The 27,940-nt window shown below is 43.7% G+C and overlaps 1 protein-coding gene across 10 annotated transcripts; it reads right to left on the bottom strand.

Moving 5' to 3' along the window:
- Nucleotides 1-298: 298 nt before the first annotated feature.
- On the bottom strand, nt 299-24,819 carry tjp2a (tight junction protein 2a (zona occludens 2)). Of its 10 annotated transcripts, none has more exons than XM_037485331.2 (26): nt 24,639-24,819; nt 17,227-17,356; nt 12,242-12,295; nt 10,334-10,458; nt 9,689-9,791; nt 8,671-9,445; nt 8,458-8,561; nt 8,124-8,277; nt 6,991-7,102; nt 6,432-6,562; nt 6,251-6,329; nt 5,947-6,097; nt 5,592-5,700; nt 5,070-5,289; nt 4,764-4,951; nt 4,584-4,679; nt 4,402-4,481; nt 4,098-4,308; nt 3,849-3,949; nt 3,498-3,722; nt 3,276-3,383; nt 2,699-2,899; nt 2,472-2,486; nt 2,190-2,267; nt 1,865-1,950; nt 299-1,734 (listed from the first exon to the last, which is right to left on the bottom strand). In XM_037485331.2, the coding sequence occupies exons 2-26, from the start codon at nt 17,227-17,229 to the stop codon at nt 1,584-1,586; spliced, it is 3,660 nt and encodes a 1,219-aa protein (XP_037341228.2). In that variant the 5' UTR covers nt 17,230-17,356; nt 24,639-24,819; the 3' UTR covers nt 299-1,583. The 10 variants fall into 10 exon arrangements, with proteins under 10 accessions (XP_037341228.2, XP_037341222.2, XP_037341223.2 ...); XM_037485325.2 differs by lacking the exon at nt 24,639-24,819 and adding an exon at nt 19,705-20,200; XM_037485327.2 differs by lacking the exon at nt 24,639-24,819 and adding an exon at nt 19,705-20,200 and having other exon boundaries at nt 1,594-1,781.
- Between the last annotated feature and the right edge of the window lie 3,121 nt (nt 24,820-27,940).

The following is a 27,940-nucleotide window of genomic DNA, read 5'->3' as shown; positions in this document are numbered from 1 at the left end:
AACCTAAAGTCATTCTCTAAATTCTGTCAGCTAAGAAGTGGTGACAATGCGGCAGTGATTGCTTTAAAAAGAAAACAGTTCAGAAAAATGTAAAAAGAAATTTTAATTTTACGAATCTTTTGTAACAAAGGAGATCACCAACAGAAATCAAACTAACAGACATTTAAAATTATTGTCATCACACACAATCTCCCGCATACAAAGTTCAGTGTATATCCAATAAAAAAAACCTATGCAAGAGCTGGTGTCTCTGGCAGCAAGCAGCTAATAAAGAGTCAAGACGTTGTGTATTCTGCACCTTCATGTGAACATGCAGTGCTGATACGTTTGACCTGGTTTGTCTGTTCCAAACGCTTGCAGGCTCTAATTTGCCATGTCGTAATTACAACTGCATTTCCAGAATTTTTTTAGTGAAGTCAGTGTGCAGAGCACATGTATTCAATAAAGAACCTTATAGTGTCTTACATTATACCAATAAGGCACTTTGATGCTGCTTCCCAGACATGTGTGTGGAAAATATATACGACATGAATAAGAACACGCAGGAAAGTCATGAAAAAGAGGGAGACAAATATCTACATTCAGGAATGAATTCTAAAACCCCCAAATTAGCACATGTTTCTGGTCAGGGCTGAAATGTGTAGTTGACAAGGGTTAGGGGGAGGTTCTTGCGTGGTATGAAAGCTACTGGTGAGGGGGGTCTGAGCATTGTTGGTGCACAAAGCAGCTTGCTAGTTGGTTGCAAAAGTCTAGATTAGATCTACAGTAATGTATCTACATAGATATATTTGGAGTAGTTTCATAGTTTTAGCTCTACAGAGGCTTTTCGGAAAAGCCCTGAAGGTCATCCAACACCTGCTGACATTTGTAATGGCAAATTCAGAATCCTTAAATCACTTCTGATTCATATAAAAAAACGATGGCGGCTCAATTTGTGAAGTTGTTCCTTTCCAAAGTTTTAACAGGCAGACGCTGGGGACTTCAATGGTTATAAGTACAAAACCACCTGCTGGGATATTTATCCTTTGGAACAACGTGATGCTAATGCATGGGGGATAAACTAGGCCTATATTTGTTTAATGGGGGAAAATAAAACCTTCAGACAATTTAAAACAATATACACACTGAAATACAGTCAGGGCCATAAGTAGGACTGACACTATTTAAAAGGTTGCCTCTTCATGCAACATCCAACGGTTTGAACAGAAGCAGTCAGTATTTGGTTATAAGGGTCTGCCCGGCCTCTGAAATTAGGGATGTGTAAAAATGGCTGCATTCCTAAACTGCTAATGTTGTGTTTTAGTTAAACCAAATGGTGACTGCTTAGTTCAAACCTTTGTGTAAAGATGCAAAATCTAAAGAAAATGGTGTCCCAGTCCAAAAACAAATGACCCGGACGGTATCTGCAAAAAAAGCAAATAAGCTGTTTGGGATGGGACATTTGCTGGAATACATGACATTTAAAAGTGTCCAGAATAATAGTTGGAGTTCTTTTCATACATCTGAATACGAACAAACTTGAGTTGCGCCCAGGGCCAGAGAACGCCTGTAGTGACGACGATGTTCCTTCCTGGCGTCTGGGCCTACAGCTCAGTGTCATTGTATCTCTGAGGATTGTAGTATCCTCTCTTGGTCTGATCGGCCAGCTGTCGGCGGTACTCCGCCTCGTCTTCCTCGTACCCTCTGGCCTCGGAGTACGGCGGCCTGAGCGGCTGCTCGGGGTTGGAGCTTGAACTGATCAGACACACAGAGGCCGCAATGATCCAGCAGTTTAGCGTTTCCTTTCATAGGAACAAAAAAGGTATAAAACCACACAATATACTGATAACTATATATTATTCACTTGGAAGTGCGATGCTCTCACCCGATTGGCTGAGGCCGGTGGAGGTTGGGTTTTGGTTGTTTCACTGGGACAGCATAGATGTCAGGATGCTTCTGGGCAAGTTCCAACTGCAGAGAGAAGACTCAGGTCAGGTGCAGCCGACCGGAGACAATCACAAGCAAAGCTAAGGTACTTCTGCATTGACTTCACCTTGCAGAACTGGGTAATAGTATCTAGCCTTGTAATATTATAATGAAATTATTGTTAATGAGGTAGGGGTGAGTGTTTATTTTGATTGTATTTTGCAAAATACTGAAGACAGGGGCAGAGCTACGGATTCTGTAATATGAATAAAGACAATACTCACTCTGGCATTTTCTGCCTCTTGCAGCTCCAGGATCCTCTGAGCTCGGGCCAGATGGTCCATTTTCTCAAAAGCTTTAATCTAGGGGATAAATGAATATTAATAAATGTTCCATTGTATATGGTAAACGGTAGATACTGCACATCCACATGGCATGATCCACATATCCACATCAGTCAAACGAAACATTTCGGTGTACCTCCACGAGATGAAGATGACAGACCACCCACAATAGATGATGGGGTAATAATGAAATTTAAAAGAGGGATACAAACATTCAGTTACCTGATCACCCATTTTCTATTTCATATTAGAAGCAATGAGAGCGAAAGAAGAAAGAAAAGGAATTAAATAAGGATTTAATAACTGGGTCAAAACGTCAGTCATGAAAAGATTTTTGAGTGAGGAAAATGTCAGAGTACCACTCTGAATAGTAAGAGTTAGGTGTAAAAGTTCAAAAGAGGAATTTCTTTCTCAAGCTACCTACTTTGTTGTCAAACGGTAAAACTAACCTTGCCGAGGAAGGATTTGTTGGCGGGGTCCTCGTCGCCCGGACTCCGCTCCTCCGACGCGTGGCTTGGACGGTGCGCCGTGGGCTTCAGGGCCACCGGAGGGGGAAGCGGCTTGTTTACGCCCACTACATCGCTGCTGATGGTGCTGCTGGAGCGCGAGTCATAGCTCCGCGATGAGTCAGTCCGAGTCTGAGCCCGCACCTGCAGCAGGAGGGGACAGCTTGTGGTATTTTGGCGCATTCTGAAACCTTTATTTAGCTGCCAGAGACAGGCTTTTTTTGATGATGCCTCAGGTTAAAACAACTCCTCGTGGAAGAACTAAACAAGGTCGAAACATCCCAAACCGTGCTCGCATTTACTGTCTATCCGCAGGGTTCAGTTATTCAGGCTTCTTTTCGAACTTTCATTTTCAACTTCAGCAATGTGTCTGATAAGATTCGGTGACATGAAAAAAAGGTAAATACATATGGATTTTTAGTGAAACCTGCCGAACAAACACTCATTAGTGCAGATAGGTAGGTGGGTGTAGCGTGCTTGGGGAAGGAGGATGGGGTGACCGGGGGGGGGGGGATCTCACCTTGGGAGGTTCAGGGACAAAGGGGGGGATGGGAGGGCTGGGCTCTCTGTCCAGCCTCTCTCTGCTCCCCGACTTCTTCATTCGAGCCCGGGGTTCAGGATGAGGTTTCTACACGCACGGACACAAGAGGGATGTCACGGTAACGTTATGGAAACACCGGGGACACTTCGAGGGGTGACTGGGGGGTAGACTGGGTGCCCTGTGTTTTTATACGTGTCACACCTCATCCGACAGCACGGGCTCCGATGATCGGCTGATGGCGGACACCGGCTGGGGCTCGTCCAACGTCTCGTCCAACTCGTTGTCGGTGTAGGCCCCGCCTTCGTCCGCCGTGTCTTCGTAGTCGCTGGTGAGGCGGCTGTCCATGCTCAGGTAGTCCGCGCTCATTGCCGACAGGTAGGACATGCCGTCTTCGTGGAGATCCAGGTCCTCCTCTGAACCGTCCAGCTGTGGGAGAAAAGGGTGACGATAGGACCTCAAACTCGATGTTTTACAACTCGCATGAATTTCATCGAAAAGTACATTTGATCAATTTTTGTAAAAGTCTATCTGCAAAACGGTGTTTTGACCCACCTTGCCCTCAGACACCCACACAGCTCTCTCCTGCTGCTCCCGGATGGAGTCCTTCACGCTGCCGTACCACGCGTCGTTGGCCGAGTTCAGGTCAATGGTGGCTGGACAAAAAGACGACAGCGATTTAGAAAAGGTTCAGGTGTCAATTCATTGTTCACTTGTCACCGGATTTGTCCACGCGGAGCAGCTGATGACAATAAGAGTCATTAAGGCGTTCTGAGTCACGGCCCCTTTGATGGTAAAACCCACCTGTGAAAAGGTGTGAGCAGGTCTTCCTCAGCTTGAGGGCCTGCTCGTACAGTTTGCGCGCGCTGCGGGTGGATCCAGGTATGAGGCGGTTCCTCATGGTTTTGATGCCTTGCTTGCTGTCTGGGTTCAGGAAGAGGACGATGGGGTACCACTGGGTGTAGTTCAGAGTGTCCACAGCTTTGGGAGTCACATCCAGCAGAGCATGACGGTCCTGAGGAACACGGCAGGTGGTTCACTGTTAGTTGATCCAACGGGATTTCCAGAAATGTACTTTTTCTTAGTTTATTTCCCCCGAGTAGCGAACCTGCTCAATGATTTGTCTGATGGTGTTTAGCCTCACCACCCCGGAGGACTTCTCACTTCCTGCATCTTTGGGCTCCGTTTCTGAGAGAGGATGAAAAGCACCACGACAGTCATATCGTATGTTACAGAACGCTGCATGACCAAGTGAGACACAGTTAAACTATGAACGACGGGAGCACTTACTAGCGACGACAAACTCGCCCGGCAGATCGTTGCCCAATTTTTCATTCACTGCGTCAGAAATGGGCCCGAATATGACCACGGGCCTCCTGAAACCAGCTGAACATTCAACAGAACACACAGTGAGTCACAAGCAGACACAAAGCAGGACTGACAGAGGGAGCAGGGGTTTGTTGTGGGCACCTTCGCGTAGGACCACCCGCTCATATGCAGAGAACTTAGTGGTAACTGGAGCTGCAGTCAGATCCTCACGGCTCTTGCGCAAGTCTTTCTTCTTGGCCGCCCTTTGACCTCTGAGCCTCCAGAAGTCTCCTCTGTCGTTGCCCGATGCCACTCGAGCGGCATTCTGGACGTTGGACATTTGCTCTGCTCTGCGAGACAGAAGAAAAGGAGCTTTAGTACATCACTGAAGCGTGAGTAACCGGTAAAGCCCGACTAACAGCCATGGCGGTTTTCTGTTTGATGAAAGCAGAGCCATCCGTCACACACCTGCTCTTGTTGGGGATGATTCCTTTCTCCCGCAACTGGTTGTCTTTGTCGGAGCGGATCGCCAGCCAGTTGCCGAGCTTGCCATCGTAAAGAGTGTCCGTCACTTTGAAGATCTCTCCTCTGGTGAAAGGAAGGCTCTGAGGGGCCTCCTTCTCGTACTCAAAGTGGGTCCTGATGAAGAAGGAATCCCCTCTGCCCGATGCTAAAATGTCTTTGTACACTGAAACAGAAGACACAGGTTTAAAGTTTTCAGCTTTTCTCCTGTGCTTCACATTGTATTCATCTGTCCATCTTAACTATTGTTATTGACGCCAATAAAGATTTGTATTAGTTGAATTGGGATACATTGATAGACACAAAACAACAACAAAAAACTTGGGTTCTTCTTTTTACCATCTTTTATAAAGTTTATAGTAATATTAATAATTGTCTGCTCCAGATCTTGTCATTAACTACATTCCATGTAGAGTGCATTCTCTACATCACCCTCATGTAGTAGCCACTAGCCATGGAGTGTTGTACCTTCAGGTTTGCTTTGAGCCAGAATGGTTACATCTTCTCCTTTGGGAATCTCCAGGAGGTAGAGGACGGCATCCTCTCGCACCATGGCTCGGAAGTCCATGTTGTTAACCTGCAACAGACCAGTCGGTACAGAAATACCATCAGAGAGAGGGATATAATGCAGAAAATAATTAAATACAACAAACAGTAATCAGTATATAGGATCCTTTTTACTCAGAGCGTAGAATGTACATGAATTGGGGATATAATGATTTTTGTTTCTCTTTATCCTTCTTCTGCTTTGCTTGCACTGCTGTTCTCCAGTTGATGCCTAAACCTGGTCCCACGTGGTTTAGGAATCAAAGAGAAGTCTCACCTTCATGATCTGATCTCCCGTGCGGAGTCCCTCCTGCTCAGCTGCGCTGTCCTCCTGAACGCCAGCGATGAAGATGCCTACATCGTTGCCCCCTGCCAGCCTCATGCCCACGCTGTCCCCTTTCTGGAAACGCACCATCACCGTGTTCGGCCTGGTCGATGGAAGAAACATCATATATACATCATACTATCTGTATACATGACAGAAATTACTTGATATGCACTTGTGAACTACGGGGTCTCTAGTTTAAGAACCTACACTGGTCAAAAATCAAATACCAAAGACCTATTTGCAATATACTGACCCAAAAAGTTCCTGGTCCTCTATGCTTGGCTTCAGTGTCATCTTAGGAGCAGCGTGAACCCTCGGGGCAGCCATGACGGCTGGTACAGAAGAAACATTTTGTTTCTAAATGTTGTTTTTTCCCCAATACTGCTTATTGATCATCATTGTATTTTCGACAAAGCACATAGGTACTTGTTTACCTGGGGGAGTTTCCGATCGTGGCTCCTCCCTCTCTGCCTTCAAAGGGGGCGTGTCTTCTACAGCCCTGTCTGGAGCTCTGAATGGCGTTGGCATGGCACCCATTTTTGCCAGCCTGTTGGGTGGGTCCTCTCTGGTAATTTCATATATTCCCACAAAATGATTAATCTTTATAGGATAGTCATTGAATGTGGGGGGGCTGGGGTGTTACAGGTCATCATCCCAAAACAAGAAAACCACAGATTGAAAAATGAATAATAACAACACAAATATTACAGTCATTGCAGAGAAAAATCTTCCTCAATGAAATCCAAGGTTAGGAAGAAAAAAAAATGAAACTATTATCAGTCAATTCTTTTGCATGTGATTGGCTGAGCTTCATGAAACACAAATCAACATAATCCCACATTGTCCTGATTTTCCTGCTGCATTCAGCAACCCAAACATAAAACCATCTCTGGGGGTGTGCTAGCGGACTCCTCTGGGCTTTGATCTTTCTGAGCAGTTCTTGCTTCGGGGAAAAGATTACTTCTCACGGCTCAAGTTGTAATGACAGCTTACCTAGGTTTCTCCCTGAGCCTCTCATTGGAGGAGTGTGAGGAGAGGTCTGAGGGGAGGCCCCGCCTCTCATCCTGTGGAGAGTAGGAGTGGTACGACTCGATCTCAGAGATATCTGCAACACAACAACAACAACCGCGTTTAAAAGTGAAGCACCTTTCTGAATTTCAATGTTAAATGGCCATGAGGCCCTTGGGTTTCATTTCTCCTTGACTTGCCTGGATTTTAAAAAATGAATTAATCTTGCTTGTGCACGATTCAAATGGTCTGCAGGTCAGGGAAGCAGGACAGGGAACAAATGAAGGTTGCATAGCTACAAAGTGGAGTATGCCCAGCAATTATGTATAGCACCTGCTCCAAGGGGCTGACAGGCTGGATTGCATTTTCATGTATTTAAGTATGGCATGATTGACCTAGCACAGCAATCCATTACGGATGATAATTAAGTAAGTGCACTCCAGGTGATTTGGACCTCGCAAAGAGGAAACTCCTCACGCAACACAAGCGACTTTACAGCGAGGGATAATGGCCCCGGTGCCAACCTGCACATAATGAAATTCTGTCACATCCAATAGCAGATTATGGATGGGGGATTAGATCACCCTGCCCTGAGGCGAGTGGGTACTTTCACACATGCAGACACGCACACACAGAAAAAGACACACAAACACACACGCACACACTAAACTGGACAAAGTGGGTCACAAGTCTTCCGGCTATCAAACCCCGCCCCCTGGAAACATTTGGTCAGTGAACAATCCACCACCTATCCAGATTGGTCCTGACCAATCGCAGCGCGCAGTCCGGTCATGTGACACTAAAACCAGGTATAAAAGAGTGCGTAATCATGGTGGTAGGAATCATTAACGGCGGTAGTAGTTTGGTGAATGTCTGGTTAGCTCACAGCGAGGACTACTTTAAAAAATATAAAAATATTTGCACACCTTTAAATGAAACTAAAAACTGATGTGATAATCAAACCTTTATTATGAAAGGAAAACAAGTTTGATGGATAAATACAAGAACAGCATCATCAATGTTTCAGCAGTTGATTTGTGTGAGGCTCATGAGCAGCGCCACGCCTTGCCTCTACGATGGATAGGACCGGCTGCTTTTCATTTTCGAGTGTCTCTCACCATCGAGCTCCGAGTCGCTGTCGGCCATCGGAGGGACTCGGATCATCACTTGCTGCTTGTCTCTCTGCACCACCAGCTGCAGCTTCCCGCGGGACTTCTCGATGAGCTTCCCTGCGTCGCTGAGTGACAGGTTTTCGGTCGCTGTGCCGTTAATCTGAGCGAGAGAGTGAGAGAAGGAGAGAGGGAGAGAGGGAGGGAGAGAGGGAGGGGAGGTCCGGAGACGGGCAGAAGCTTATCACTGAATTGATGTTGAAGGAGAGTGACTAAAAGAGGTTTGAAACTTCCTTAAAATAAAAGATAGAAATTGCATTTTGAAGAAAAGCCATGAACCTACCTTTAGTATAATGTCCCCTTCCTGCAGGTTCCCATCTCTGCAGGCCAGTCCTGTGCTCGTCATCTCTTTGATGAAGAGCTGACTGCCAAGACGAAGGCCATACTCTGTGGGAGAAGAAGTAGTAGAAAATAATCCTCTTTGTGCAACAACACGTGCACAGCCAGCAAAAAGAGAGACCTGTGTATCACAGTGAGAGGTTCATCAGCTCCTCACCTTCGTTGGGCCGGTTCTTCAGCAGCAGCACATTCATGGGTTTCTCCAGAGGCTGCAAGTCCCGGGTGGGGCGCGCCAGTGGGATGGGCATGGCCGCGGGCGACGGCGAGCGCTCCAGCCGGTCCCTGCTGCCGCTCCTCTTCACCGGCTCCTCGTACTTCCTCGGGTCGCTGTGCACGCGTTGGCGCCCCCGCTCGAAGCTGTGGTCGCGGCCTCGCGCCGGGCTGTGGCCGTCCCGCCCGTAGCGCAGGTCGGGGCTGTCGGCCCGGTCCAGCGTTCGCTCGCTGCGGTAGCGCCTGTCCGGGCTGACCTCGCGGTCGAGGGCTCGCTCGCTGCGGTAGCGGCGGTCGGAGCTGTGGCCTCGGTCCAGCGCGCGCTCGCTGCGGTAGCGGCGGTCGGGGCTGGGGTCGCCCTTGTAGGCCCGGTCGGGGCTGCGCTCTCGGTCCAGCGTGCGACCTCTGCTGCCGTCTCGCCTGTACTGACGGTCGGGACTCAGGTCCCGCTCCACGCTCCGGCCGCGCTCCCGCCGCTCGTAGTCCCGCTCGCGCGTCTGGTAGCCGGAGTCCGTGTAGCCCGCCCCGCCTCGCTCCCGGTCCCGGTCCCGGTCCCGGTCCGGGCTGTGGTCCCGGCCGAGCGCGCTGCGCCCGCTGTAGACGCTGCGGCGGTCCTGCTCGTAGTTGTAATCTTCGTTGTAGTCGTTGCTGAAGACTCGGTCATCGGGTGACGGGGGACGGTTCAGCATGTTTACTGGAACCTTCCTCGGCCTCTTGACGGTCTGTTGATTAAATCAGACTTTTCTTCAATAAAAGCAGAAATTCAGAGGTCACTTCAGCGCGACACTGAGAAGTAGAGGGACAGGGAGGAGGGACAAGTAGAGCTGGAGCAACAAACGCGAGCACATTTCCTGTGAGCCTCAAACACACACCACGATTACATGGGAGGGATAAAAATGAACTCTTGACATATTGTTTACAGAGTAACAATAAGGACAATAAGCTTCAAACAAAGATGTGCTTACGATTTTTGCCACTTTGCCACACTTCCTGAGGGTCTGCACGGCGGCGGAGTGGAGGGCCCCCTCCATGGAGACGGCGTTCACCTGTATCACTCGGTCGTTCTCACTGAACACAAGCACACACACTGATAAGAGCCAAAGCAACATGCAAATAAACATTGCCAGGCTGCTAAATGTGAATGTTTATTTAGAAAATATTTTTAAAAAGCTTTTATACATACAGTATCAGTCAAAAGTTTGGACACGCCTTTTCATTCAATGAGAAAATGTGTCCAAACTTTTGACTTGTACTGTACATTGTACTTGGTTTGCCTTCATAAGTAATCATATTAGTAGTAATATAACATGACTACTACAAGTTGGGAAATTAATCCTTTGGGCTACTTCAACTGTAACAGCTCTGAGCGACACCACAGCATCTGTGTACACGTTGTTATGTGTATAAAGAATCAGATAATTTCCACCTCTCCTAATAACTAATCACGTGAAAAGCAAATACAAAGGTTATTAACATCAATTCTGTTTTTTTGCATTGTGAATATTTAACGCATATAACTCTGCAACTTTAACTGACAAACACTAAACTGCTTCAAGTTTTCAAAATGATTTTTGTGCTTTTCATACTAAATCCTGAACAGCAGTACGCACAACAAAAAGCCGTCCGCCGGTCCTCCCTGCAGGACGTCTGACACAACGATGGAGGTCTCTCCACTTTCATCATTTGGGTTGTCTCGCCCCCCTGACACCGCGATGCCAAAGCCCATCTTTGGATCCTGACAACAAAGATAAAAACATCATGTGTAGCCGCTGTCTATTCTGTGTGTGTGTGTGTGTGTGTGTGTGTGTGAGACAGAGAGGTCCCATACTGGCCGTGGTGTAGTTCACCATGTTTTATTATGGCTCTGTGTGTATTGTTAATGTTGATTAAAGGGTTTTGGGTTATTGTGTGACAGTTGTGCGTTGTTGAGTCTTGAGAGAACTTCCATGTTCACAGGTGGATTTTAAACAAGGGAAAATCACTTTGCTGAATAACCGCCGTTGCTAAAGATTCCAGTGGAAACGTATTTGAGCTTTTAGAACGATTCCACCTGCCAGTGCTCTAGTTCCCCAGATTAGAAAAGGCCAGAGATTTCATGACCCTGTCTCTTTATCCCTTCCCTTCCATCTGTATTTAAAAAAAAAAAAAAAAAACATACAATTTAGCACTGTGTTGAGCAGATGGCCTTGGAGGCAGAGGGAGGGACAAAATGAAGGCACGAGAAGAACCGCAGTCTCTTTACCGCCAATAATCAATTCATCTGATGAAAATACAGATTTTTAAATTAGATACTGTTGGGAAATTAGGAAAATACTGCTGACATCACCAAATGTAGACCTGATCTGAGGTGTTTATGAGCCCCAGAAGGCAGATAGACTTCTCTATGCTACAAAAAAATCACCAGCATGTTTCAGACAAAGAGTAAGTGGGAAAGTCACGACACTCATAAAGTTTTTAGATGAAGGCAAATACTGCAATGTCAAAAGTTCAAACAGGTTGTAAATCAGTGTGTGTGTGTACTGTGGGGCCTTCTCAATAAAGCCACAGTGAGAGAAAGACTCAGCGACTTCCTGTTATGTTACACCATTTATCGTCAGTGTACTATATAAAGTGTGATGTTCTATAATTCTAATAATAAACATGCCAATGTAATTTATTTTCCATTGCTGATGAATCTAATTATTAAATATGTTCTTCTAAACATCAGGGGATGAAAATCTGCCATTTGGCTGAAGGTGACACATCTGCAGCAAGTCTACTTTGTAATCAATGTTTCCAATTAATAGAGTGCTTTCTAGGCCAACTCCAAATGTTAATCACTTACATGTTTTGTACTCAACTCGAGCACAATTAATAACATATTATTAAGATATTAAAGTAATCTCTTTAAATAATTATCCCTAATGTTTGTCTGTTAAACTCTCGTGGATTCAGAAGATGTTCCGTTCGACAAGGTGAGCGATGTTTAAAACGAAGGTTGTGCTGTGCCATCATAGAAAAATAAAACAATAAGTCGATGTAGAGCGCAGAGACAGCTGGCTGTGGTGTGGTGTGGGGGGGGGGGGGGGGTGCCTCCAGCAAACCTTATAGCACTAAATCTGCTTTTTTGGCTCCAGTGAACCACAGCAGGAGACAATGTGCCCATCATGATGATTACTGAAGCCCAAGTGGTTTTGCTCTGCTCACAGTCCTACAGGCGTTCTCCTTTCAAATCAGTGTGCAGCCTGGTTCACGTGGTTGGTGGCCAGATGACCAACCATTATTTCTACCCTCTAAAAAAGGTGTGAACAGCACCGATATGCATCACAATCATGAAAACAAAGCACACATATGCGTATACATAACATACATGTATGACTAATTGTGACCATTGACGGTAAGGTTTTTCCATGGCTGCACAGTGGTTGTGCAGCTGGGAGTCTGTGTGCCCTTTGAGTTCCTAAATGCCTGCTCTGTGTGTTTATGTCTAATTCATAAATAGGGTTCGGTGTGGTGTGCTTTGGGGCAGATGGACTCACCCTCTGCAGAGTCACGGTGTACTGCTCCCACACGGTCTCCTCCATGACCGGGTTCTGTGGGGAGAAAGGGAAGATTAGCATGCGTAGTTTCAGTTCACTGACCAGATTAGTGATTAAAAAAAAAAAAAACGACAACGCTAGCACACACTAGTCTACAACCAGCAGCCCCCACAAAAGCAGCGGCAGGTTTCCGCTGCCCCCTTCGGAAACGAGTCCTGAGCAACTTCAGTCTCTCGTTGAGTCGTTATCGCTTTACATCGGCGAGTTTGCTTTTAAAAGGTCACAAGTAGTTCAGGGGTGCAGTCTTCTGAGTGTTCCACGAAACCACCAGCATGTGATATCCATCAATCATAAGATACACGAAAAGCTGACAACGCAGTAAGGTACAGGGCTGCACATAACAATTACTTTCCTTCTATTATAAATTAATCTCCGTTTCATTTTATGTCAGAAAAAGAAATAGTAGAGCTCAAGCCATTCACTAGAAAATTATTTGATAGATCCAGGATGAATGATCAATATTCCAATCACCCCATCCATCAGTCGCTGTGCACTACCAACCATCAAGTTGTCAGAAATATTTAAAAACAAAATCCTCCATTCCTCTCAAACTGTACCATGGATTCATTTTCAGTTTGACTAAATAATAACAATAATCAAACGCTACGCAACGGTTGATGCTACTTTGTCTGCAACACAAAAATGAATAAATATTGAATCGACCAATTCTTGTAACACTTTAAAAACGGGATTTAAAAACAACCCCCGTCACCACGGAGCGGTGTGGTGCTGCTGCCCGGCTGAGACCACTTGAACAAATCTGCTGGCTACAGTCACACTCACGAGCCCCTGAAGGATACGTATGGTCTTGACCGCGTGCGCCCATTTCCTGTGCAGGCTGAGGACGGTCTTCATGGCTGGCGCTGCGCGTCTCTTCCTCTCTGCGTCTCTCCCTGTTCACCGCCAGCGGTGCTCTGGCGGACTGATGTGCGCCGCGGTCTCCTCCATGGCCACAGCTGCACAACCAGCAGCAGCTCTCCTCCTGCATCTGCCCGCCCGCCCGCCTTTGACGTAAGAGGGATTCTGCTGGCCTACATTCAGCACAAATCCCACCGTCTGCAGTCGGTGTAAACATGCAGGCACACCGACATCTGCACAGGGACGCCGCGATCACACGGCCGACAGACAGAAAATCATACCAAGCGCTCTGAGGTCTGCTCAGACTCAAAGACAAAGGACTCTTTAAAGTTTCACAGAGCCTTCAGCGGAAAAACTCTGCGTGCCGCTGACCTCTCAGGTCCAGGGTTAGGGAAACAACTGAGGCCGGCAGCTCACCCATCACAACGCACTTATTTCATCTTCTGGCAAAGAAGGGAAGAACCAGAGGACTGGCAGAGGCTGCAAGACTGTGTGTGTGTGTGTGTGAGAGAATATAAAACCGGACAATCGCTACTTAGAAAAAGAACATAAGAGCACGGCACTTTTATTATACTGACAATTGGCTGAAATTAACAAAGTTGTAGTTTAGGAAATGATAGCGCTACCCCTTGTATTGTTTACTTTTGGCCTGAGACAACAACAGAGACACGTACCGAGAAAATCAATGTGTAGAAAGAGGGAATTATTATCTGAAAGTCTGACTAAATGAAGCAGCTTGGGGTGAAGACAAGATTGTCTCCTTAAACTAAGCAATATCATTTTCCCGGCTGCTTGCAGGCCTGCTGGAGAAGTCATGGCTCAGGCCTCCTGAGTGTAACACACGTTACATAACAAGACAACCATATTTCTGTGGAGGAGGGGTGGAATACTGGGTCATGCTCACAGGCCGTGACAAAGGATTTAGAGAAGGAAAAGATGACCCTTACACTAACTTAAACACAATATGTGGGTAAAAGTAACAAACAAATAGTGCTATTAAGAGTTTCAGACACATGTTTGAGACTAATTTCTGCAGATAAGTATTTTTCATTAACATTTAATCTACTGTTACATGTCTTTATTCAGAATTAGGCCTAGCCCAATAGTTAAAATTATAATGTGAATAGTGATACCTGACTGTTTTGGCAAAACCTCCGAAAATACAGTTTAAAATAATATATAATAATTATCATTATTATTTGCACAGGAGAAGCAACAATCAGAATTATATACTTTGATTAAAATAATTAACTTTTTGCTAAAGAATTCTAAGAACTATTTCATTGTTTCAGCTCATGGCTCAAAGAGCGCTGGAATTCAAAACAAGTTTCAGTACCAATATAAACACATCTGGTAAAGAAGGAAGAACCTGATCTGTGAAATTGTACTGTAAACCATGCCAGTTATTAGATGTGCAACTAATATATTTAACTTTAGGACCAATATGAAACATGATGCAACAAATCAGTCATACTTTTGTTAGATATTTGTAGTGGTTTTAATATGCTGCTGGCGGATGATGACAGAATGAGTTGAGCGCGTCTGCCCCCTGCTGGACACAGGGCCGCATTACACCACCAGGCATCCCAAAATACCACAATGAAGCGCGCTTTAAATTAGACAATGGCATCAACTACGGGAGAGGTCGATACATTATCAGCGGTGATAGAGGCAAACCCACATTTTAAACTGGATGTATTAACTTTGGACGTGTTTCTGTAAATTAACTAACGTGAAGCTGACGTCACTAGCGGACATCTAGCTTAGCATCGCAGCAGGTGTAGCAAGATGCAACAGGCGTTCATAGGATCTCACGAATATAAAAAAATACTATAACAGGAGTATGTCGGTGCTGCTATTGTCCATCAACACGTGTATTTTTGAATGAGAGTACTTACGGTGAAATACTGTGTTGTGTATCTGCTCAGCGAGAGCAGCCCCCCTCCGTTTACTGGCATCACGCACTTTGAACTGACTTTAGATCAAAACAAAAACACTATTTTCACTACCGGTAGAATGTGGATCAAAGTCTTGATGACACTTTAGTTTAAAGTTTAAAAAGTGTTTTGACTACTTAAATAAAGTATCGCACATCATATATTACTACTAACATTAAGTAAACATTCATAGCAAAAACTAGCGCCGACGGCTCCTGGCTTGGTAAGATCATACCAAATATCAGCATGGGGGGGGCGGGGGGGGGTCTAAAAATAAACTGTGATAAATAACAGAAAATTGAAACAACGTATAACATCAAACTCGCTTGATATTAACAAAGTGCTCATTTGGTTATCCGTAATAACGAACCGATGATCGCTTTATAGACAGAGGTGTAGCGGCGGCGTGTAAGATCAACACCACCAACATGGACCCGTCCAGAATTCCCATTGGTTTTTGAGGAGCATGCTGTGAGGCTTCCAGACAGACAGCACACAAACAGATTTAACAGAGCATACCGCTCAACATAATTAGGGCACTGCAATTATATATATATATATATATATATATATATACCATATATATATATATATATACACACACACATACATACACTTTACCAGCAAATGCTCTACAGAGGTACATTAATATTAGTTTAATGTGTGTGAAACAGGCAACATGCTTAAAATTAAAGACCACAAAAAGTTGAAGCGTTTTACCCCAAAGTGACTTATTCCACCACGCCTTTGACATGTAGTTTGGAATTCATCTGTTCTCTTAATTCCTCACGTCTGCATGAGGTCAAACAATGATTACAGTCACCGTTCCAGTTCAGCCAGTGAATTTCCTCCAAAGCAAACAGAAAACTATTTGTTGATGGAACCGCCTCCATGAATAGGGGACATTTTAAAAACAGGAAGGGGCCTTTGACAGGCTGCTGCAGAAAAAAAATGGAAGCTCTCAACTGTTATTTATCACTCTATGCTAGAGTGAAGATTTACTTTTACTAGAAGAATGAAAACAAAAACAAACCAGATGTAAACAAATATATGTAGAGGTTGCAGCACTTTTACACATGAGCTGCTGAACCAAAAGTCTAGAAAACCATGCACATGTGCAGCTGTACCACAATAAGCTATTGTTGTTGTGTGCGTGTGAGTATGTGTGTGCGTGCGTAATACTATCAACTCTATCCATTCAGGCCTGCACTAATCCAGTATTTTATAAACAAGACAAATCACAGAACCCCAGCTGACTCCAAAAATGTTCCAAATCCCTGATATCAAGTGCAGTTTAATCGTTTGCTTTCATTATTCACTACTTTAATAAATTACTTTTAGCTTTTATGCTCGATAAAAAAAACATTTGAAAAATATTGTTAAACTTCAGTGTATAAGCACTTTGGGAATGACATAATGACATTTCAGAAAGATTCTGGCCCATCATGTCAAATATTTCAATAGCTAAAATATGCCAAATATGCCTTAAAATAGGCCACCCAAATGCAAAACAGCTCTGAATCATTTGTGTGGCCAATTCATTAAAACAATGAAGCTTCCGGGACATGACAAACATGTCTCTGTGGTTAATTGTCATCCTGCATTCGCTTGGGGTCAGTAAGGCGTACTTTTATTTAAATAAGTAAAGAAGTCTGGGAAAATCTGATATCTTCAAATCATTAGCATGGCAGAACACAAGCAGCCTTGTTTGCGGCTTTCAAATACATTTTGGATGAGCAAAAAAAACAACACATCCATTTTTTCATTTTATACAGTGACGAGATTATGAAAGTTTCACAAGATTAATATTCATGACATTTTCATCAAGAGATAAACACAATGATCCAAGTGATGTGAAAGCATGTAAACCGCTAAAGCAGCATAAACATAAGGAAAAGCAAGGTCTAAATCTTCATCACATAGAATGTGTCCAATCAGATGTCACGATGATGTGACCGAATCAAGCTTAAAATCTCTGTACAGATTGCCAGCTTCGCAACTGGTGCAAACATTTTGCTTATAAAAAGACTAAAAACACACAGTGAGAAGGCGACAGGACCACATCAAAACCCGACTCTACGTCGCACTGACAACGGAGCATCACATAAGAACACGATGCGGGGAACGTACCATGGTAATAGCCGAGTAGCTGCGTGAGGAGAGGCGGCGAAGGTACAAGTACTGGGCTTCTCTGGACCAGCGGAACTTGCGGTTGGACTTGAGCAGGTCGGTGCTGGTCTGCTCGGAGCCAGGTTGGTCCCTAGGCACACACAGGGAAACACACACACACACACACACACACTTTTAAAATAAACTCTTAAGTATGTTACACTGAAACAAATTAAATCAATAAGACTGAACCTTCACTCGGAGAAAATAACGGTGATGATGTCAAAGTGATCTCAGGGATTTCACATTCATGCTTGAGAAAATGTTTTAATTAAAGACAGTATTCAGTGGCGTTCATAGCGTTTACTTATTTTATGAACGGGCAATAATTACTGGACTGTCCAAGTGCAGATTTGGGCCACGACATTTAGGACACAGTCACATGCCTGATTCACAATTATGTTGCGATATTTCAATGGAGAAGTGGGAGCTTGCTGCTACAGGATCAGTAAAGGCCATGTGTTCATTTGCTGGGCTCTGAAGAAACTACAGCAAATAGATTTGATTATTTCATTCCGGAGAAAAGTGCAACTTAAAAATGCAAAACAATCACCCAGCTTCTCGAATATGCTTCTCTTTGTTTTATGTAATTGTGAATGGTCTTTAATTGGTTTTGGGACAGTTGTGTCAATCTAATCAAAGTCATTTGAAGAAGTCAGCACATTTCCCGTTTTTCTGTTAGTACACACATTCAAATATTTACTTATACAAAAAACAAAAAAGTAAAAACAGGAAATATAAATCAAATATTTAAAATCACAGGACCAGATAAAGAAGTAGGGCTATAAATAGAGTCACACTACAATCTGCAGCCTCACTTCTAAAGGAGTATCTCCGGAATGATCACTAACTTGCCCATACAGGTGGAGTTCTCCCTAGATTTTAAACTACTGTTGTTTTCAACGCCACGGCAGCGAGTCGGACGCTGAGGGAGTAACGGGGCGTTTCTGATGCATTAGGATCATTTGGCTGGATACAGTCAGACAGCACTGAGCAACTGTGTCCAAAGGGAAAGAAGCGGAGGGCCTCTGCCGCCTTTCACACATTAAGCACAGACTATATTCAACTTCTCCAGGAACAAGTTTGTCAATCCAAGAGATAAAAAGAGAATGTCAACTTTGGGTGTGGCAGCACCTACTTCTTGCTCTGTGTTGATGTGCATGTTCCCTGTCGCTTGTACGGTTTCAAGAAGCAGCGATCCAAGTTCTTAATATAGTTCAATCTTCAGAAACTCTGGTTCCTGTACAATGTTATAGCTCCACAATGGCTTTTGTTTGACATTTCCTGCTTTTGTGCAACACTATTAAAAACACCGGCAACACATTGAAACAGCTGTTCAATCAGCTGTTACCACTTAACTACTTTGTAGCATTATATTTTACCTCCCTAACAAGTTATGCACCTCGTTTGAATCACTTAACTGTTTAGCAATTCAATGATAACGTTTGACATCTGTCAGTGGAATCACATTAAGACATGAAGCTCGGTTGTGGATGAAATAAGCAGTTTATAGTACTTTTAACGTTTCTATGCTAAGTGATGAACATCTGTCTTGATTTTTACGTGAGGATTTATATTGGATTAGTTTCAATGTATCTGCACACAGTACCAGTAAAACACAAAGGATGCTAGCATCTAGATCTAGACATTAGTGAAAACAGTGCATAAAGAAAAACAAGATGATGAATCCACAGAATATAGAATACAGCATTCAGGGTAGAAAGAACATAAGATAATAATCATTATCATCGTCTGGTTGCAATCAGGGCTGGGCGGTATATTTCAACCAGTATACTAGTATAACATTTCCTTGTAGTGTATCGTCGCAATAACTCATGTTGCTCTTCAGCAGGCAACAGAATTTATTTTTTCCCCTCATCGCCGAGCACGTAGCAGTCGGCAACTACTTGTGTTATGTGTACAGAGATTGAGTCATGGTTATTTCAATATACAACATGGATATACAATGGAGGGTTTGGGGTTTTGAGAAATCCAAATCCATAAATGAACTATTCATACTATAAACTTACTATTTTCTGCAAAGTTTGTTGAGCCGCTGGTATTGCTGCTGGTGCCAACACTTGGCAACCACAACAAGCCAACGCTCCGCCCAGCTGTTCAGGTGGCCGGTGTCAATGAATTCATGAGTTTACTTGGAAATGGGGTGATGCAATGTTTGGAAATAGAAGTAAGACGACAATGAATACTCCAATCGCAGCGATTCGCCTGAGACGTAGAATGTGGACGTCTTCAGGATCTATCATCGCCCATCCTAACACACAGCAGCGTACGAGGACTCGGCCTACGCTTCCCTGAACGCTACACTAAAAAGGTCCATCATTTCTTTCAAACAGACCTACTCCATTATGCAATGGACTATTGCCGTGCAGAAGCACTCTATGCATACCAAGACGACGGGACAAAAGGGATCCAACTCACCCAATGGGTCTCCACAGCTTCCTGCCGGGTGGCAGAAGCTCCCGTTTGTTCAGGGGCACGATCCCTATGGCCGCCTGCATGATTGTGATGAACTTCTTAAACTTCATCTTCTAACTCTCTGACGGCGGCGGCATCAAACTGCTCCGTCTGCACCTCCGTCACTCATCCTCCAAACAGAAGGAGGAGGCCGCCGGCGCATTTAACGTTTCCGCGATCGCTCGTCTCCTTCCCTCAACACCACAGGTTTGTCCTCTCCATGGCGCCGGGCCACGGCGAGGTCCCCCCGCGGCCGAGCGACTACGAGTCCCGTCCCCTGCTGCCCACTCCGACAGATGTCCTTTTGGCGTTTCCCTGAGCGAGGGAGGGTGGAAACGGGGAAACAAACGGCCACGTTCCAGCCAGGCAGAGGGGCGGCCCGGAGAGGATGACAGCGCGTCGCTCTTACGTAACTCCTGGAGCTTCTCTGAACATTACACTAATGAAAACACAGCCTCCGCCGCTGCCGCTGCCGCCGCTGGAATAATTGTGGCACTAAGCCGTGACAGAGCATGGACGCTCTCCGCCCCCTTCTGCTGTAATCCCCCCATCCAGGCTTAGTCTTCTCACACATTTACACACAGACAGACCCCTTTACTTCACCCTTGCACACCCCTCTGCCAGAGCTAACCCATTACGAAGGTTTATTGAGGACAACCAATACTAAGCTCATTTGAGCTGTAATCAAGCTGCACTTCAAGATTTGAGAGCAAGCAGGAATAGATCTGAGTGAAGGAAACACGTTTTCAGAGCAGTGCCTTGTTTTGAAACCTGCCTCCACCACCTTCTGCAGCTGCTTTGGCAGAGCATAGTATTTATATATGCATCTTTCCAACCAACAAAATTCCATTTGGTGTTCTCCTCTCATAATACGGTCACTTAATGAAATCCTGTCTGGGGCACTCGGGTTTCTACTGAAGATGAAAATCTTTGAAAGCGTCCCACAAATGTGCAGTTTAATTCTTTTAAATTTCTGCAAATGGTTGCTGAAAACTCTTTTGAGCTGTGGATTAATACATATCTGGTGCTCTGGTGGGTATTTAGTCAGTGGGATTATGTCAAAAAATTAAAGGAATGAACCAAGCGTGTGACCCGGTGTAACAGTGTGGATCATAGATGTGCTCTTAAGAGTTGTCGCTGAATGGCACACAGGAAGAGAAGATATACCAGGATTTGTGTTAGTCAGATCTGGCAAATGCAGTGGAGACAAAGACACGTATTCCTCCCTACACCAGACCTACATCCTGCTCCATAAAGCAGAATGTGACGTTAGCCAGAGCCAGAAAATGGGAGCCACGTGACCAGGGTTTACACTAGAAGCTACTAGATAATAAAGGAGCTAGTTGGCGCTCAGCCTTTGAATGTATCTGTTCATTATTTAAGGGTTTACGACTCAGTTTATTGCAGACTCAGCACAAAGAAAAGCTGCTACAAAAATTCTGTCATTTTGGGTCACAGTGTCCAAACAAGAAAACCTTGAGATCATTAAAGGAAACACCTTGTGATAATACAGGATCTTTCAAGCTTTTTAAAACAAAAGCAGCACTGCCCTTAAAACAACAGCTTAACATTAAAGAAAGAAAAAGGTCCCTGGCTTCCAGTCAGGAACACATTGTCCCTGATTTGAATACAGACATGGACAGGACCCGTTTCATGTTCCTACTGGCACCTAGTACAAATGGATTTAAAATAAATGATCTACTGCAGCCACCCACTTTATTTAAACCGGGCGACTGATGTGACAGAAGAGAAAACCCATGGCCTGGAGTCAAGTTGAACCTGGGTCATTGTGTTTTAAGTTCAGCTCGAGGTCGCCGCCAAGACCAAGGACTCGCAAATCATCTCAGCCTCTGAAACACACGTAAAAAGGTGATGAAGCAACCTAGAAATCAGACCGATGTCATACACATGACAGCTGACATGACATGACAGACCTCCCTTACACCGCCGAAAACCGTTCAATAATACACCCACCAACTCCCTCCGACTCCCACACCTGAGCCGAACCGTGGCACGCCACGGCACAGATTAAATGTACATCATGGAGTCGCCATGCCCCCCCGATGAATTGCCAGCCGACTCTGGACAGGATTTACATTGCAGCAGCTTGGATGTCTGGATTATGGCTCTGGATGGTCGTGCCATGAGAGCTGCTGCAGATTTGATGGAGCAGCAGAAATCCCTCAGCGCTCCAAGTGGGGGCTAAAAATACCACGAGCACAGCGGGGGAGACAAAAGAACAACACACGCTCCTAGTATTAAAAAGAGAAGTGTTGAGTAACAACGGCACAAAAGGAAGTAGAAAACAAGGAGACGTCTTTTTTGGGAGCCTGTGCAGAAATCACTGACATTCACAGGTGGTTTTATCATAATCCAACACTTTACAGTAATCTCACACTGAAACCTCATCCAGACCGGACTGCATCCTGATAGACAAGGGCGCGCATGTGTAGGGATTCAAACCCCATTTAGGATTAAAATGCGCACAAACACAACACAGGAGGGGACCCGGACTTGCACCCGTGCAGAAGAGTGGAGGGGGTTAGCGATCTCTACACCTACAATGTGTCTACGTTGTGTATTTCAGCCATTGCAGGGGTCATTATTGTATTTTTTTTTTTGACAACTCTTTCCAGTTGTAATTAAAAAAAAAAGCTCAACAAGCTCAACATTCTTATTCTCTTCACTTAGTATAAATGAAGAATATATTTGATACACTGGATAGATATTTGCTTTGCCACTAAATGCATGAGGTAAAAACCAACAATGGATTGAGGGTGATCTAAAGGAGGTTTCCGGCAGGGACCAACCCATAGATAAGAAAGGCCTGACTCAGCTCCTGTCAGAGCTACTGAACGTTTTAACATCTTAACTCTACACTACAACTTAACAGCTTTATTGTTTTGTCCACGGCCATCAAAGGCTCCAAACACGGAATAAACAACGATATAATTGAATATTGCTAATGATACGCATACAATCCAATGTCCATTGGATTTTGAATGAGGTTTCCGAACTACTTGAACAGAACGCAAAACACAGAGCCCACTTTGTCCCTCCACTCCCTTTAAATGGTTTCCTAGTTTCTGTGCTTAAAGAGGTTTCATTCTGCACCGTCCAAAAACAAACATCCTTCCTCAGCACACTCGCTCTTCTAAGCTCAACAGTTCACGTCTTCTACGGCATAACTGGTTGCAAGATGGTGACTTGTATCCAATTTCTATCAAAGATTTGAAAAACATGTTAAGCTTCTTTAGACTTTTTTGGCTCTGCTGCAGTTCAACATTTTAATCTTTTGAATCTTTACAGTGATTTCTGTTTCTCCCCCATAGATACACACAGCCACCAACAACGCTGGCCTTGCTCATTGGCAACTATTTGTAGAATAATTGAAATGCACCTTTGACAAGATTTAAGAGTTCAATGGAGGTCAATATTTTTTTAAACATTTCTAGAAATACTTAGCAATGGTAATGACAATCTCAAGTGTGTTTTTCTAAATCCACCATAAACCTTTCTGATTTAAATCAGCAATTTTCTCAGTCATTCTCTGAATCAAACATGCAGATCAGGGCATTTTTTTCCACAACACTTAAAATCCTGAAAGAGCAAATCACACTTTGCCTACTTCCTTTGTCAAAGCACGTAATCATTATTTAATGGCAATGCCTTCTATATTGTTCTTCTTTTTCAACAGGGTAACCAAATGCAGGCTGACTTGTTTAGTCATCTTAATACTTTTACATAAGCAGTTTGTTTCTCTGGCCTTTAATGCCCAAGACTATTATGCAATGTCCATATGCAATGCATGTGCGAGACAGATGGAGGGACACATGCCACTCACAAATCGGTGATGAGAGTGAGGAGAGAGGGGGGGGGGGCAGAGATTGGCTGGCAGAAGAAAGAGAAACGGTCTTTGCATGTGCACACCCCAAGTGTAATCTGGATCACTAGGTTGACACGGAGTGGTAAACAAAGAAAAAAAAAGAGAAAGAAATATTACAGTTTTACATACAGAAGCATGTCGTCCTTGCCGCAGTTTTTTTCTCTTCTTTCATGAGACATTGAAATGAAAGAGTGTAATCTGAGGAATGAATGCTCAGCCTACCGCTAAGGACAACACAACGTGTTCTTAGTATGGTTTCGGGTTAAGAGACCTAAAAAAAAAAGAGTTCACATACCGCAGAAACTTTGTTTTTAAGGCTGAGTCAGTATCTGGCTACAGGACGCCGGCTTTATATGTTCGTATAAAACTGAGCTTTCCGTTTATTTGAATTAAAACCTCTCATTTTCCTGCAATTGCAAGTCAAATGCACAATTGTAATTGACTTGAAAGCGGCATCCACAGTATTTAACCCTTTGCATTGACAAAAAAGAATTATTGGAGGAATGTGACGTTAAATCTTTTCTAGAATCTCAACAGTTTTGTAGTTTTCTTGGACAACAGGAGTTAGAGCAAAGTGGCAAGTGAGAGTAGATTAAATATTAGAAACTTTTAGAAAAAAATAGAAAAAGTTTATGTGGAAATGCAACGGAATTTGTCTCCAAAAGGACCACACGGGTTCAACAACAGCCTTCCAGCAGCAGCCCAGCCCAACTCGGTGGGCCTAGTACCGTATTTACATTGAACCAACCTAATGACAGAGGGCACGCGCACAAACACGCAGGAGCACTGAGGCCTGCACACACTGCCAGGCACATTGAGCGTAAAGGTTACCTGACACAGTTAACATGAACTCAAACTGTTGTTTATTACTACTTTAAGCTGCCACGGTGAAGCCGCGTGGCTCGCGCTCCCATCGGTGTAACGCTTTATATGTACGGCAATGAGCGCGAGGAGACACGGTGAAAACATGTCGACGTCGCGGTCAGACGATACGAGACCTGACGTTACTTACCAGGTGAAAATCCCTCTGTTTCCCCTTGATGTAATGTGTCCACAGCAGATAAAGACGAAACGATATGATGTACGTTAAGTAGACGAGGACGTGATGTTCTGGTGAGTATTTTGTTTTCGTCTGGTCCGAAATATGTATTTGCCACTTCCTGGTTCTCGCAGGTATGTGGGCGTGTCTTAGCCTTCGCAGGTGTGCTGTGTGCAGAGCTGCGGCCCCAACCTCTAGTTTCGACACGTGACTCGCTGTGGGTGCGGACACTGGGGATATTGTACTAAGTCAACCATCCTGAATCCTAAATGTGACGAAATGACTCAGTTTACTACCGACAAATGAGATAGTAACAAAGAGACTCATCATGAGAAGGCAAAGGAAGACATTTTAATCTTCAGCACTAGCAGATTCATCACATGACCCAGGTACCGATTTCATCTACAATGAATTGGAAATCTGTAGTTAACACCAGAGATTAAAAAAATCACTTGTTGGGGGTATCGGAAGAACTGATATTTTTGAAAATAATGAGAAAACTTCAACAATTAAAATACCAAATAAATGTGAATGTGTTTGTGAAATGTGTTTTCATGTGAACTACAGGTGTCATATCAATGGTTAAAGCATTCTATTAATAGATATCTACCTGGACAAAACAAACTAGACTTAATAGATGTACCATTTAGAATATGGTTTATATTTATATTTATATATTTTATGTATTGCTTCTTAAATGGGAAAAATGAGTTTAGAGTTTTTCAACTGCATTAAAAAATAGATCATATTTATAAGGGGTTCAGTTATATGTGATAAATGTTATGAGTAAAAATCAATGAAAGAATGTCTTTGTTCTTCTTGTTTCTTCGTCACTTCAGTTCATAAACTTAATGTATTTCCTAAGACTCCCTCTGAATACCAATGTAAAAACCCACGGGTAGTGACAACCATATTCATTAACCAAGTGATGCCACCGGTGAACCCATTTACTTTATTGTTTGCTATTACTCATGTGTTTATGGACAAGGTCCAAAAGTAACGGCAGCCTGTGATTGTGGTTTTTGTCTGACTGATTTAACCGGCTCAGTTTAAGACCTTTGACAAACAGAAGGCCAAGTAAGAGCTGAATTTGTCTGAATAAAATTCGACTCGGCAATCGCTCTGATCCTCACACCACTGTTTGATCTCATGAATTTGAGTAAATGCTGCGGTACAACATCAGTGATGCCGATAAATATGTGTGTTATCTCTGCTTAAGTTTTAAGTTTCACAAAAGGTAAATCCCAACATAAGTGCAGACTTCTTTAACCCTCCTGCTATGTTTGTTTCTTAGGTACAGCAATGATGTTCCCGGGTCAATTTGACCCGGTGCATGTTAAATCTTCCAAATGTTGTCAGAAACCAAAAAAACCTATGAAATATAGTTTTTACCTCATCATCAACACCTTAACTAACAATTCAATCAGTTTTTAATGGAATGAAGTTATTTGCTCCTCCATAATTCATAGTTAAATTAGTATAACTCACTCGTTTTAATGAAAAATAGTCTGCTCAGACATTATTTTAGGTAGATTTGAAAAACCTAGACATAATTTGCATTAGTCTACCATAACATGTATTTTTTGCTAGATTTTATTATTTTTTTGAAGAAAAAAAAATGTCATGGGGTGATGTAGATAAATAGAGATGAGACACCTATGCTGTTCAGGGTCATATTGACCCGCTTACTCAAAATCAAGCCAAATGAGTAAATAAGAATTTCTATTGAAAGTAAACTTCATTCATAGTGTTAAGAAACAGACATTTACAAAGATGAACAAGAGATGAGCAAAATTAACGAGGTGTGTGTATGCGCGTGTATGCGTGGGTGTGTGTTTATTTGTGTCTACACAGCACATGAGTGACATGTCGTCACGGTGTGCTTTGTGCAAATAAATTTTACACATGTCGCACATGTTGTGCTTGTCTTGTTGTCATATCGCCCTGCCTGTCTCTGCATCCCACAGGCTGGCTACCGATTCATCTTTTGACCTATAGACCCCAGCAAGGACGAGAAGCCGCAAATATGCATGAAAATGCACTTCGTCCAGCTCCTTCCAATCCTCCCCCAAAACACGTCTCCTTTCTAGATTAGTCATCTTGAGAATTACTTTTTGTAATGACTTTGGGAGGACCAGCTCAAAAGCTGACTTGATGTCTGTGACACGAGTCACTGCCATCCTGGTGGGGCCTGGCACAGTCTTTATAATATTTTCGGCAGTCAGTCTCAGCTGACTTGCGTTAGGTGAGGATGACCACTGTATTTCCCGATTTTTTGAAAGGAATGTTTCGCTTGGAACAGATATTATACTTTCCTCATCCGATGTTTCAGAATCCGAATTTCATCTCAAGATGGTCTTCATCTTCGGACACATCCTCCTCTATTTCGTTGTTGCGATCAAAGATGAGCTCCAGAGCCTCCAGGGCCGTCATTCTTTTTTTGCTCATAGTTTTTTACTGAGCTGCTGAGATGTATGCATGCTCTTCAGAGTGTAATGTTTGTAAGATTCCACAGCAACCCTTTTGTATGTGGCCGGGGTTTTCCCACCAAAATAGTATATTTATTTCTTGTACAGGTGGGGGCTGTTAGAAAGAGAGTGCATCTGAGACCCACGTCTGGTTCATGTGGGGGGATGGGCACATAAGTGCAGGACAGAGATCGGTTCCAATAACAAACACTTGATTGTTTTGTTTGAAGTTTGAAACAAACAACTTTATATGTGGGGCTGTGAACAAGTGTGTGTGTGTGTGTGTGTGTGTGTGTGTGTGTGTGGGTGTGGTGTTAGAGAGAGAAATGTGGTGAAGAGTGAATAAGAAAGACAGTCTCACATTTTCAAAGAAAGAAATGGTCTAAACCCCTTATAGCCTCCACGTTCACTGCCGGGTCAAATTGACCCGAACATCATCTCTGTAATATAAACCTGCAGGGGGGGGTTTCAAATGCATGATATATATATATATATATATTTTTTTTTTACGTTGGTTACACTAATTAAGCCAAGCAGAAGAAGTTTCATACAAAAAAACTACTTTCAAATATTTTTCCTAGATTTTTAAACAACATGACAGGAGGGTTAAAACTACACTTCAAAACAGCGAATGTGCAAATGTACTTGGTTAATTTCTATTTCTGGCAGATGTTTTTATCCTAGTCAGATTAACCTAAATCCTATAAACCTGCAGTCATGGCTTCACACTCTGCTCTGTAAAGCCATTGGTGCATGAAGGCGGACGCAAGACAACACATCAGATATTACATCTGATCAAAAGAGAGA

This window comes from Pungitius pungitius, chromosome 18 (assembly GCF_949316345.1).
Source record: "Pungitius pungitius chromosome 18, fPunPun2.1, whole genome shotgun sequence".
In the NCBI taxonomy this organism is placed as follows: domain Eukaryota; kingdom Metazoa; phylum Chordata; class Actinopteri; order Perciformes; family Gasterosteidae; genus Pungitius; species Pungitius pungitius.
Note: the sequence above shows the minus strand (reverse complement) of the source record. Positions and strands in the feature narration are given on the sequence as shown.

Coding starts and splice junctions, on each gene's coding strand:
- tjp2a (XM_037485325.2), bottom strand. CDS start 19,811: ATGAAGTTTAAGAAGTTCATCACAATCATGCAGGCGGCCATAGGGATC. Junction 4,680..4,763: donor GCGGGTGGTCCTACGCGAAG/GTGCCCACAACA, acceptor TTGAATGTTCAG/CTGGTTTCAGGAGGCCCGTG. Junction 4,482..4,583: donor GGGCGAGTTTGTCGTCGCTA/GTAAGTGCTCCC, acceptor ATCCTCTCTCAG/AAACGGAGCCCAAAGATGCA.